Genomic DNA, 14,721 nt, shown 5'->3' on the forward strand with positions numbered 1-14,721 from the left:
AGGCGCCGCAGTAATCGCTGGTACTCAGGTTTACATGTCAAACCTACTAAAGGCCTAGGAGAGAACCAGCCACATAATCCGTACATATGTACATGTACTCATTCGTGGTCTGAGCTGAGTGGGCACATTTTCTCACAAATTAGGCTCAAAATGAACGTTGTTACCGCAGTTTTAGAAAGGCTGAACGAACAGGGAGGTGATCTTAATCGTCACCCTGGTCTTATGGACAACGGTGAACCAATAGCAGCAAAATCAGCGTTTAGTTACGTACCGACAGTACGAGACGATCCGAAGGAGCACTCAGTGTTCAATAGTAAACAGAAGGTAAACAGTTCGACAGTGACGTTTTCACAATCAGCAAGCACGATTTGTCATGGTGAACCTTACAACCTGGGTCTAATGGTCTAATCATGGAGTGTCTACCTCCATGGTCCACTTCAGTCTAGTTATTTTTAGCGTGCTGCAAGCGTTTCTGAGCCTTTTCCACACTATTTAGGGTCACTTTATACATATTTTTGTCAATGTCAGGGATAATTCTGCTTCTGTTCAACTTCAACAACGCTACCCTGCATAGGCCTAACCATGGTAGGCCCTAACTAGGCCTAGAACCCGAGGACTCTACTATCGCCGACCATGTCCAAATGTTAAGAAGCGATTCATGGAGTCCTAGTTACTTGGACTACACAGTGCCCTATAAATAGTGTAAGCCTTCTGCGCAATCTCAGAAGACTTAGGCATAACTGAGGGGAACAAGTTCATGACAACGTTGTGTAATGTTTGGCGAATGAATGCTTGCGACAATTTGTTCCCCTCAAGCATCGTTCACTTACTCGGTCAGGGGCGCTAAAATCAACATGGCGATGGAATGGGAAATTGGCTTATTGGGATATCATCACTGTATATGGGGCAACACGGACATCCGGGATTCTCGCAAAATGACAGGCACATGTGCCGGTGAAAACAGTGACCATGGCGACGTACACACAACTGAGCCAGCCCGAGGATTGGGTTATGCAGTCTTTTCTTTGATCAGTTCGTACACACGCGCTTGTTGCAGAAGTTTCATTGGTGTGATACTTGTGGTTGCTACCCACAATGTTGTGAAACTCCCGGATGTTCGTGCTGCCCCATTGGCCTAGTTGCAACGGAATAGCTAGGCTGGGCCAGAATTACTTGGCTATAACCTGAAAAGCTCAATGGCAGAATATCCTGCCACCGGCCACTTGGCATGATCACCCTCATAGCCAGGCACGGGTCAAAGTGTCACACTCTTCTCAAGGAGTTTTCACCTCGTACCACGTAACCAGTCATTCCAGGGTTGTTTTTTTAGAGTGGTAGGTTATTCTGCAATTACTCCTAGTGATGAGTCCAAGTCCAAGGCACCGAATGCATTTACATTCAAGGCTGAGCACTTTGCAAAGTCCGAGTCCAAGTCTGAGTCCGTATACTTGTGCAGTGTACATGTATAAACAAATGAAATGAGTGAATATATCTACTGTACATAGTAATAATGATTGATAATTTATAATGTGCCGTTTTCCATAAAAATGATCAAAAAAGCAGTACAGATACAACATAAAGAAATAAATGGATATTTAAGTATGAATGAATGTCACCACGCTAGCACCCAAACAGCAGTATTGGGATAGGCCTACCGGTACGTCTGTCCCTCCACCAGAAGGAAAATTTTTACCTAGACCTAACCCTGCTGGCATCAGTGATGTTTCAATCTTTCAAGGGGACAGATGCCGCTAACCTTACCTGCGCTATAGAGTTAATTACTTGATACAACGACACTAAAATTAGGAAATCACAGCTAAACCCACATGTAAATTAAAACTACATGTAAAAATACTAAACGCACTGGATAAAACTGATAAAAATCAAATATCTTGCAGTGAAACGTCATTGTGCAAATGCATCATTATGAAGACAAGTTTTAACTTTACTTTTGAAAACAGCAAGGCTCTGTTTGCTCCGTACAATATGTACATGTACAGTATGTGCCATGGCAAGGCATTCCATAACTTAGGAGCAGCCATTGCGAATGCCCTGTCACCAAGTGTGGCTAACATTTTACCACTAGGATAACTTACCAAAGGGCCGTTCTTTACTGACCTGAGATGATATCTAGACTTTCTTCTTCATAATGACAAGATCCTGTAAATATCTACTAGCAAGACCATAAATGGCTTTGTACAGTATGTAATAAAATGATTTTAAAGTTAATCCTATACAAAACAGGTAACCAGTGAAAGTGATGCAGTATTGGTGTGATGTGTCATGCAACATCCAATTGGTTTCCAATTGCTATGTACATAAACAACGATTAATCAGCAAAGAAGAAAAAACTTAGTCCAGAAAAATCTGCAAAAGAGCAGGACTTTTTGTGCACAAACCTACAGTATGTAACATTGAGTCTTTCCTGAGATGACATCACAGTTTTTCTCATGAATATGGAAATGATCATCAGCATAAAGAGCAAAAAGGCATTAGAATACCCTTTGAAATAGTGAAACCAAAGTTGAAAATAAGGTTTACTGAGGCACAAAGGTGCATTTTACAGATTTGTAATCAAAAACATTGATTGCAACTGTGTGTCGTTTGCATTACAATGAATGTCAGGCAAATGGTCTTCCATGATGTCAAACAGTCTAGAAGCATAAACAGTGAACAAAAATGGCCCTAAACAAGACCCTTGAGGACACCACAGTTTAGATCAAATTTCTCTGACAGAGTACCTTGAACAGAAATACGTTGGCTCCCCTCAGATAAATAAGATGAAAACCAGGCCAGAGCTTTGCCGTACCTGTACATATAGATGACAACTTTGGAATCTAAACACTGCAATAAGATGGTGTGATTAACTGCATCAAAGGCCGCACTTAAGTCCAAAAGAACAAGTGCTTAAAATGACCTGCTGAGGGTTCATTTTCAGCAGTATATCATTTTTGACCTTTAGGAGAGCCGTCTCGGTGCTAAAGTACTTCCTGTAAGATGATTGAAATTCTGGAAACAGAGAAGGTTAGCACAAAGTTGATTACACATGGCGCACTCTGTCAATTTAGAAATGAATTGTAGAGTACTACTAGGTCAATAATTTTTTAAAATCGGAGTGAGGTTATCTTTCTTTAGCAAGGGACGGACCAAAGCTTCTTTCCTGTCCCTTGGAAACATTTCGGATTCTAAGGAAGAGTTGGAAATTCTTGTAATAACTGGAAGCAACACATCAAGGCAGTCGCTCACCAGCGCAGTAGGTATTGGATCCAGTTCACATGATTTCTGTGTGGATTTCAGAAGTTGTTCTACTTGTCACCTACATGCAGTTAGTGGTTGAAATTGGTCAAACAGAATGCTACAAGACAACGGTGATTCAGGTGCTGAATGAGAAGTTCTGTTTGTTGTGGCTAATGCTAAATTATCAAGTCTAACATGGATATTAGCTATTTTCTTACCAAAGAAGCTACCCATGTCATTAGTAAGAGATAATTTATTGGCGTACAGTGGGAAAGGAACATCATTGGTATGCTTCAGTAGCTTTTTGATATTCTGAATAACTTCACTTGATTGGAACTCTTACTGTCAGTGAATTCTTGGTGAAAATTGCAACAGGCTTTTCTCATTAGGGAGGTGACCTTATTTCTTTGAATCTTGTATTAGATCACAAACCTTATAAGTATGCCGCCACTTTTTTCCTCCTTTCTATGCTGCCTCACTGTTGACTTAATTTCTTGATCAAACCAAGGCCGTTGAGGCCTAACTGTAACTGTTTTAGACTTTCAGGGCATATTGATTGAAGATGCTTTCTACATGTACCGGTCGGTATTGTAGTTTTAGAACACTTGGCAAGCTCTTCAAGATCCTGAGGAGTATTCAGTCAGCTTTCAAAGAATCAATTACAGTTGATTTGATGTTCCTGTAAACATCTTCCTCAACGGAAGGGCGGTTTCTGCCGTTTCTGTCCATGTATAACTTAAAACAAACACACTGTGCAACAACTGCCTTTACCGAGTAGTCAACACTGTGACGTTTTTTACATTTGTGCATATTGTCCCACTCTTCTCCGATATTCTCTTTTTGCATTCAATGACGGTGACAGCTTGGGTTTTTTTTTTTGCCCTTTCTTGCTGAATTCTCAATGATCCTCATAAGCTCACTTTATAATAATTAGAAATTGTGAACATATTCAACTGTAGGAAAGCTATGAAAAAGTGCAATAAAACTGAATTGTCAGTCCATGTGCGTGCATCATGGGAAAAAGATATGATACTCACAGAGCCCAAGCTTGGCTCATATCAACACCACGATTTCCTATAGTACAAGCTGTGGAGGCAGAAACTAGACAACTAGAAAGTTTCTTGTACCCAGGGCACGGTAAGCATTCTGTTGGCCGTATGTGTTACAGACTACAGAGTGAAACTGCTGTGTTGTGTTGAGTTGTACATGTGTTCAAGGTTGAGCAATGCAATCCTTGCCCGTCACCAGCACCTGAAAATGCTAGCCATAAAAGTGAAGTACTTGAATTTTTTTCTAGAGTACTTGGGTCAAGTACCAATAGATCTATGATATAACTAAGGGTCATGTACCCCCAAAATCCAAGTACAAAGGATTGAGTATGGGCCAAGTACAATTAATTTTTGAGTACCGATAATCGAGTATGGGCCGAGTACTCTTGCATACTCAAGTTGTACTCGAGTACAAGTACTCCAACACTGCCTTTAACTGTCAAGAATCTGTCATGCAAAATTAAAACTCTTTGAAGTAGAAGCAACTTGAAACTTGGTATGAATATAAACCTGATCCCAAGATGTGCGTATGAGTATGATGTCGTTATTGAATTGATTGTATCAAGTTACAATCTTTTGCTTCCAGATGTAACTGGTATCTCATTAACTACAATGAGTGGTATCACAGTTCTGTGATACATGTACCTTCAAACCAGAAGTCGATACCACCTTATTTTTGTAACTGGAACAAGCACAACTCTATCTTTTTTATTGTAATGTACATGTATTGGCAAATTTTTGGCAATTAGGGAAGACTTACACATGGATGCCGCTAAGCTTTTGCCTGCAATGAACTACTGTATTAGCCATCTACAAGCAATAATATGTCCTAAAGAGTCAAATTAAAGGGTGAATAATTTCAAATATTCGCTTAGAAAACACTTAGAATTTTCAGACCATTCTCATAGGGTTGCTTCACAGTGTGCCTGCACTTAGTATTTAAATGAGCACCGTTTCAAATTTTTCGCGGAAAAAAACAGATGTGGGTTGACGCCCAGAGCTAGAGATAAATCCATTCTTTAATGCTCCGTCGTAGGTTTGTCTAACAAGAATTTTTTTCCTGAGTGTTTAATCAAAACACCCATGGAAATGTTGATTGTGACATTTCTGTGGTCAGATAATTAAAAGGTGCATTACCTGGGATTCCTCTCTCTGAACATCTTTTACTGACTATCCACTGTAATGCAGATTGCTGAGTTGAAAGAGTGCAAGCTAATTTCAGTGAACTCTATTTTCATTTGTCAGTCGGGACCGCATTCAACCTATGACAGATTGTTTCACAAGCAAGAGGGGTATAACAACAAGTTACATCGATGTGACAGAGAACACGCCAAATCCAAGGGATTAACCGTCAATGATGAGGTAATTAGATTTAACCTGGTGCATTAAATGAGGCCCAAAAAGAAACTAAACATGTTAAGCATCAGAGTTTTAAGATCAGCGTATTCGTTTTAAAATTTCAGCCATCAGTGATGGCTGTTTCCACAGTTCAAAAATATTAAAATGCAACCGACAATTTGACAAGATATTTGATCAGAGAAACTTGTACATTTGTGACACGGTTTTGATGTCATGAACAAAGAGACAGCCAAGAAATTTGGACTCGGCCATTCAAAAATGTGTTTGGAGATAGCACGATCAACTTGCATAATGTGTGCATTGACCAACGAGGTCTCAAGTTAGAAGTTCCAAATGTCAACAAATGGTAATGGTTATGTAAATCAGAAAGCATACGCCAACGGCAAAATGAGAAGATTTACTGGTTTTAACATGAAAAGAAGGGTTGTTCTTGTATCCTTCTACAGAATATCCTCTTTGATAAATGCAAATACATTGTAGGAATCAGACGGCAAGATATGCCAAAGATACAAATTGAAATGGAAGTATGTTGAAATGGATTGATGTTTGTCGAAAATGAACCTCTTCTCAGGCTTCTAAAGAATTTGAAAGAAAGGACTATTTAAATTTGAATTAACTTTTTTAACAAATGACTGCTCAAAAATGACATGGAATGACTGCATTAGATGTTTGAATGTAGATATAAAAGTAACAATGAATCTGGGGTTTCCAGGCCAGAAAATGGAGTGTGTACTTCATGTATTGAAGACATGTTTCTAGATGAGTTCCTAGACAGACAGAGAGGGACACTGTCCCTAGAGGGACACTGTCTCCATGCCTTCCTCGTGGGCCTGCTGTAGCTGAGTTTATCACAGGTTCCTGTAAATCCACCACAAGCCCATCATCACGGGCCAGCCATCCAGTCGCTAAGCCAAGTCACAAGCTGTTCAAATGAACTGTGATGGAAACAATTCTTTGCCCGTGTACATCTGTGTGCTTGTGTCAGGACTAGTAAAAGGACTTGCACACGTGACTGGACTCCACAATGGGCTCAGCACTCCCCAGCCTGCCCAAGAGAAATTTCTTTTTGACACCGTCACAATTTTTAAAGCATTTGTTAGATTGATGTTTTGCAGGTTTTGGGAAAAATGTTGAACAATTGTGAAGTATCATCCTGTGAAACACCAAGTTTTTGAGGGTATTGAAAAAAAGGGGAAGTTTTTCAATGAACAAAATATCAATAAACATAGGCCTACAGTGGAACGTTGCTTTCATGAACACTGCTGTACCAAACATTTGGGCATACCGAATATCCCCCTTGGATAGACAATTAGAAATTTGCTTTAAATAAAGGAAACATATGGACTGCATAACTCAAAAGTTCAAGAATATCTTACAACGAACATCCACCATGCACGTGGTGCAGTCTGTACGTTTGCACAGGCGGCCACATAGACCAGCGGCCAAACACATACACTGTACATGTTCATTTATATACATGTACTGTACATGTACCGGTTATCAACACTTGCAACTCTGGCGCAGAAAATATTACATGATAATTGCTACAAAGCCGGGAGATTTGACCTAAGAAATCACCAAACTGCCAAAACAGAAAATACGTGTAAATGTGCAGATAAAGCCGCATTTGTTTTGAAACTTGCAGAAATCTTCAATTAATAGATGTACATCCATGTACATGTATCTTCAAAAAATGCTCGTTTCCATCATTTTAATGCTAGCCTTGCATTTCATTGTGCTAATAAAAAAAACATCAATCCTTCTCTCAGAAATGTTTCCAGTAGGTAAATTCTCGGTTCACAATTTGAATAGAAATACCTACCAATACATGTATACACTAACCATGTCTTCCCTACACGTAGATGATTTCACAGCGACAGTGCCGTCAGTTGCATGGATAATTTTAACTGTTTAAAAACATGCACTTTTCAGTGCATTTAACCAAGTACACATGTAGAAGAGTGTAAGAGTTTTCATACAACGAAGAAGAGTACGCAGAAAAATTATACAGGATAAAAATTCATTGCAGCTACACTCTAAAGTGCCATTTTGGCCGTAGGATCTACATGTACGAATTCAAACTGTACTGCATTTTTCATGCAATATTTAGGCGATGGCTCAAGGAAAACTTGATTAAATGATGTGATTCTGCTTCCGGGAAGGCTTATCCGAAAGGTGAAATCTAAAAGGAGATGAACATACATGTATTTAGTTAACAAAGTGTAGTACTATAGTTTCAATCTTTTGATTTTCAACTTTTGTGTGTGTACACTGTACATGGGTACGCTAACCTTACATATACATGTACATGTACCTAGTGTGGGCTTGTGAACAAAAGATGTCCACACGATGCAGGAAAGGGAGACGTTTTGTGGACTTACACACGTCCACAGGACGTTTCCTTTTCCCTGAAAAAGAACAAAGAGGCATTTTGGGTAGGGGTCGTCTGTCATAAAAGGATGAGGAATAGTCAAGGAAACCTTGCACAAAAAGCCAGTTGGAAATTGTGTTTTCCCAGTTCAAGAAAAACAAGTATTTTCACCAAGTTTTCTTAACTGCACGAAAAGAAAGGAATATCCACACTAGGTATGTAAGGTAAGTGTGTGTGTGTTGGTGGTGTATTGAAATTTGTGGGGCGGGTGCAACATAGAGCAAGCTTAGGATTCCTTGCATTATGATCCATACATCTGAATGGGCCAGAGTTCAGAGGGGTGCATCTGTGGCTGAAAATTGCTATAGCGAATGACCTCTCTACAAAATTCTTTTTGTGTGGACCCCATCATATTCATTATAGTGGCATTCTACGGTAGTTGAAATACCTTCTGATTTTCAGATGTACATGTACAATGTACTTAGCATGGATGCACTGAATAATATATGCTGTTCACACTCGAAAATCTGTCACTGAAGAGGTACCGATAGATCTTTTCCACTACCCTCAAGGGGAATATGGTGACAAAAGTACTTGGTTGTATGGAGCCAGTTCATGATAACATCATCCCCACATTATGAGAACCAAATGGTTGTTTTATTTGAAAAAATTCTTGTGAAAATGTTGGTTCCTCTGTCGATTCTTCATACATGCTGGTACATGTGTGGCAATCACAACACAGTGTTTACTCCGTCCGCTGAACAGTCGATCTGCACACAGTACATTTTAAACTTGGATGACGATAAAGGCTTCAATGCAGTTGATGATTTGTTCATAACAAAAGATCATGATTTCAAGAGAGTAGCATACTGGTATTTCCGCAGAAATATTTCCTTGTGGGAACACTGATAATATTCACCTACATGTACATGTAGCTGCCGGTTGATGACGGCTGCATTCATGTATCTGTCTTGCTTTGGATGCAGCGGATATTATCTGATCCATCATCATCCATTAGCAAACCACCTTAGCATCATTATGTGCCACAGTGACCGTCAAAATGATTGCCATTTTAAGTGGTTCCAGCTGGACCTTTTAAAGTGCGGCTGCATGTCAGTTCCACAGCGTAGAAACCTGGCACATTTTACACATTACACAAATGTACACATTTTACTTTACCACAGAGGACAGATGCACAGAGGGGGCAAACATAACAGAAGATTCCCCTTGTCCTCAGTGGCCAGTGCTTTGTTTAAATTTGTAATAAGTGCCTATACAAGTGGTGGATCCAGCATTGATAAAAAAGTGGGGTGGGACTGACATTTCCAAGGGGGTCCCTCCACATACACGGATGATCACTCCATATTTTAATGATATTTTATGCCTTTAAACTAACAGTTTAATTGTTGGCAGCAAAACAAATTTACAGGAAAGGAAAAAGCACTGGTGTCTTTAACCCCCCCCCCCAAAATGGGGGAGGAGGGAGGGGAGGGACACGCACTACGAGTAGGTGTGCCCCTTCTGGATCTGCTCATGTATGCTCAATGCATTCACAAGGGGGAGGGACACGCACTACGAGTAGGTGTGCCCCGTCTGGATCTGCTCATGTATGCTCAATGCATTCACAAGGGGGAGGGACACGCACTACGAGTAGGTGTGCCCCTCCTGGATCTGCTCATGTATGCTCAATGCATTCACAAGGGGGAGGGACACGCACTACGAGTAGGTGTGTCCCTTCTGGATCTGCTCATGTATGCTCAATGCATTCACAAGGCAATGACGTAGCTAGGATTTTATTGGGGGGAGGGGGTACAAAGGGGGTTCCAGCATCTTAGGGGGGGGCACCAGCTTTCAGTGATGTGGTTTTTGGGGTAAGCTTTTGTTAGCCTTGTTCAATATCCATTCATCCGGTTTTTGTTTCTTTGGGGGGGGGCACCGAGAATTTGTAGGGGGGCCCCCGCTTTGGCTACGCCACTGGTACATGTACATGTACAAGGGGAAACATAATGCCATATTTTCTGTGGTGTGTAGCAAACTGTGGCTGTGCATTTATACACTGGATCAATCTTTCTCCATACATACAGAAACTTAGTAGAAATTTGTACACGTTTCATCATTCCAGGACTACAGAGGGTTGTAAGACTAATGCAGAAACTTGAAAGTACTGGTAGTAAATTGGTGTTCTTTACATTCTTTGGCAGAAACACTTAATCACAGCTTGTACAGTACAATGTACATGATTCTTGAAAGTTAAAAAAAGAGAAAATGACAGAAACAGATTGAAAATGTGTTACTATCCAGCTCAGCGTAATACATGTACCATGTATACCAAGTTGTACTGTGTGAATGAAACAGTCAAACATTGCATTCCCTGAATCTCTTTTTAGATCAACATCCCATGCATTACTGAATTAATGCGAAGCTTTATCCAATTGTAAACATCTGGCTATACTTATGCATGAGGGCTAAAAAAATTCATTTTATTTGGCAATTTCAGGATACCAATTTGTCAGCTAGGCAGTTTCTCAATGCTTAATGTATGCTCCTGTCTGCACAGCATCACAAATTATTCATTCTCTTCAATTTAAAATGAAACTAAAATATGTTTTTTTTTTCAATGTAAAATCCTTTATGGGTCATGTGTTGAGCTCAGTGGCAGACTCTTTGTCAGACAGATAAGATTAATGATTCTAGTTGAATCCTAAATAATTCATAGATGTATATAAATTTAGGTGTGATACGATTCCCCCATCAGTCAAGGGTAATGAAACGTGTACATGTACATAAAAGAGCTGGGTGTTCCTTTGTTAGCTCAGTTTTTAGCTGAAAATGCAGAGATCACGGTTATGACTCTTATACCAGTTATGGATCCAGCATTGATCAAAAATGGGGGGGGGGAGGGGGTTGAGAGCTAGCTATCCAAGGGGTGGGGTCCTTCCAAATGGAGTTGAACCTAAACATGTATGATCAGACCATATATTAGTGGCAAGTTTCGTCTAAATTAACTGAATAGGGGTTTACTGGTTAGCAGCAAAGGAAAAACCAGGGAAATGACACGGCATCCTCCACAAGGGGAGGGGGGATAGAGACACGTACCGGGTGTGACCCCCCATGGATGTGACAATGTATACTTACCGTAGTGGCAAAGTGTTGTATCCTATGGACAGTGCCTTATATCCAGGGTGTGTAGCAAAACATGACTGTGACGTGTACTGCATGTCATTTTTTTCTTGAGAGTGACACAACAGGGTGCTTTGTAGCATTTGTAGAAATTATTACTCATTTCAGTATTCCTGGATCAACAAGGAGATAACAAAGACTGGTGCAAAGAGTATTAGATTCAAGCTCTTTAATTCTCTCACAGAAGTGCCTTGATCACAGTGCATAGTTCTTGAAAATAAAAGGAACAAGGAAGGGAAAAAAGTTCATGATTGTATTATGACAACTGTAAGAGACCGAGTCGTGTTTAATGGAATGAAGCAATGAAATGTTGTATTCACTGAATCTCTGTGCTAGTGTCCTATGCATTAACTTAAAAGCATGGCTTTATGCAATTATCATCTTGCTATACTCAGTGCTGTTGCAAAGGGTCAATGTCTCATAAAACAAACTTATGACAGTTTCTGCTTCTGTCTACAGTATTCCATTAACTCTGTTCAGTTTGACACAAAACTAAATACATACACGTAGCATTTTCCTAGTGTACAAGTGTTGAACATACTAGCATCTCCTTGGCCAGACACACAGCTGCTCCGTGGCCAGACTGACACAACTCCAGCTGAATCATAAATAATTCCAGGAGGCAATCACTTAAGGTGTGATATGACTTCCCCCGTCAATTGTTGATAATGATATTCTCAAAGAACTGTCTTTGTTCAGTAGCTGTTATTGTAATTTTATTTTGGTTAAGTGCAGCTCAGTTGCCATCAACTAAAATGAAAATAACAAGATCAAGGCTTCTTATTGATTATTCTGCTGACCAAGGGGAACACTATCTCTGGTCATTTGCTGTGGCTAGTGCCAGTAGCGGTAAGCATCGCAATGACTGTTGTACAAAGCTACAGTTCTGTAAAAATTGCTAGACAGAAAACCTGACGCAGTGCCCTAAGCCATTAAAGGGGGCTATCAGGATCGTCCAGTGAAACACTTGATTCATCTTTAGCCAGGGTGCCATCTGGGCGTCTCTCAGATTTTGAAGGTTACTGTGGCCACCCTGCTTTTTTAAACGAGTGCATACAACTGAAAATAACCCTTGACACCAACATTTTAAAAACCATGTTCTGTTTTGATTTGCTCCCTTTGAAGGAAAAAGAAAAGATTATTCCATCGCTGTCTTCCTCTGAATATGGGCATCGACTGCAGAACTTCAACGATCCTCCTGGCAGGGACCACGTCCGTATCGCTCATGTCCAGACAGAGTTCTATAGTCGGACAGGTATCAATATATCCAATGAGATGCACTGAGAGTGCCAATTCTGACCTGAAGTGGGATGCTGTAACTTTACTGTAGTTGAGCATTACAGACAGGATGGTACATGTAACAACCATGAACAGGTGCACAGTTGCATGACCTCCGCCAGTGAAAGTGAATACAGAAATATGACCAAGTAAGAGGTCTCTGGTTGGCATGCAATGCTGAGCCTGCAATTTCTCCAGTGTGCCCTTTCCTAGTGAGCATCTCTTACAAGTTCCACATTTGTATGCCGCAGTGCTATCCTCTTGAAGGGCTGGACTCGGGTGCACGTAATAGGCAGCGCCAACAGTGAAAAAAAGTGTCCTCATTTACATGTAGATGTTTTTTTTCCTCCTGAACGCTCCTCAGTTGCCCAAGGAGTGTATGCATTTTATCCATAGCATGTACAGTACTGGAACTGTGCGTCATGAATTTTTGTAACACATTTCAGTGGTGGATCTAAAGGGGGCACATGTGGGCTGGGCTTCCCCCATTTTCCTGTTTTCTTAGAGAAACCATTTCCCTTTCCCTAGATACTTCTTGTATTTTCATCTGGTTATTTAATAACCTGAAAAAGGAGATTATCACTTACATTCGTAAACCATGGCCTGTTTGTATTTTTGGGTTCACCATCATTTGGGTTCCCCCCCACTGCAAAAGCCTGGCATCCTGTTGTAACTGCTAGATGCATCAACAGAAATTGGCCTCAGAAGTAGTTGGACCACAGCAGCAGCATAGGCAGGATTCTGAGCGGGGGGGGATAGATGTTGATATTTCATGGGGAGCAACCCCCCCAGCCACTCCGCTGGATAACGGACAAGATGTTCTTGAACAGAGTGTGAAATAAACCTTTCCTTGAAAAGAAACGCCTTGGCCATGATGCCAGTTTGCCTATGCACTTACAGTAATTGAGTATTTGGTTTGCCCTTCGCTGTGGTCATTTATGAAGCACTGCGCATACAGCATGTATTAAATTAGCTACTGATCAGCAAATGAAATATTACAATATTTTTTGCCCATGCAGAAACTCCAATTCCAGTTGTGTACATAATTGATGCTTTTGCATTTAGTCTTTTATATTTTGAATGAATGTGCTCATGTATGTATCATGTAATTTTAGAACTACCAAATGAAGAATTTTATTCAATTAAAAAAACCCATCATCTAGCTGTTCCAACTGAACGTGGTTGAGCCATAAACATTTCCAATCCAGTTGACAAGCTGTCAGTCATCAGTGGAGTAGTAAAAGCAGACCTTAAGATGATTATGTTATCTTGTGTTATCTTGCGAGATACTTGGCATTCAGCAAAACGATTCCCTCTGACTCCCTTCTGACTTTGAACAGGAAAACTGCACTTACAGAGGCTTGATGTGGTGTTACTAATTTATTATGGGCAAAGTCTGCTGGTTCTGTAGGCCACCAATTAACACACCAGCTTTGTAGCACGCACACCCTGTGTGATGTCCATTTCTGATGTAAATGCCTTTTTCCTTTAAGTTTAATCAAACACATGTATGAACTGGATATTTTCAGCTATTTCCTGCAACTTCACTGACTGTACATTGCAAGCCAACTGGCTCCCTGAAACATGTAACAAATCTGAGATTAGATAAGTATTAAGCCATTGTGTAATGAGATATTTAAAAGCTTCAAGATAAACTGGCAAAACAATAGCTCTTAAAAGGTCACATTTACAGTCAGGTTATGCTATTATTTTCACTAGAAATAAACATGAGGGAAAGTCACATCAGTGTTTTTAAAACATATATCAAGTGTTGAAATTAACCCATTCTCTGATGGCTTATTTTGTGTATTGTGTGAATACGTAATTCATATTTAATGTTTGTTCATAATTTGTACAGGAAAAAAACTGGGAAAACTGGTGCCAAATCTGACACCATGTCAATGGTCCCTCAAATGTAAGCTTAGATATTGTACCGGTAAATAGTGAGAGGTTAGTCAAACAAACTCCAGACAGTCGACCCATTACTTTCATACGATTCTGGATGTGGATCTATGGATAAAATTAATTGACTTTCATTTCTTGTGCCCTTGGGGCTCATTCTAATTAAATACCCTAAGTATTTTTGGACTATTCACTGAGTGACTTGTGTGTGTAATAAAGTTTGAATTTAATTAATGTTTTTATTTGACATTTAGGTTGTGGGCAATTTTATTAATTTGGGGTCCAAAAACGAGACATTTTTATATCCCTGTAACTCCCAAAATGTGTAATTTGACATGCAATATC

The 14,721-nt window shown here is 40.0% G+C and overlaps 1 protein-coding gene across 1 annotated transcript; it reads left to right on the forward strand.

Annotated features, from left to right (window-relative positions):
* Window positions 1–59: 59 nt before the first annotated feature.
* Window positions 60–14,565, forward strand: c5orf49 (chromosome 5 open reading frame 49). Its single transcript, XM_022228357.2, has 3 exons — window positions 60–324; window positions 5,532–5,648; window positions 12,322–14,565. The coding sequence occupies exons 1-3, from the start codon at window positions 151–153 to the stop codon at window positions 12,478–12,480; spliced, it is 450 nt and encodes a 149-aa protein (XP_022084049.2). The 5' UTR covers window positions 60–150; the 3' UTR covers window positions 12,481–14,565.
* Window positions 14,566–14,721: the final 156 nt, after the last annotated feature.

Source organism: Acanthaster planci, linkage group LG06, assembly GCF_054643075.1.
Source record: "Acanthaster planci isolate LZ-2023a linkage group LG06, COTS_SCS, whole genome shotgun sequence".
Lineage (NCBI taxonomy): Eukaryota > Metazoa > Echinodermata > Asteroidea > Valvatida > Acanthasteridae > Acanthaster > Acanthaster planci.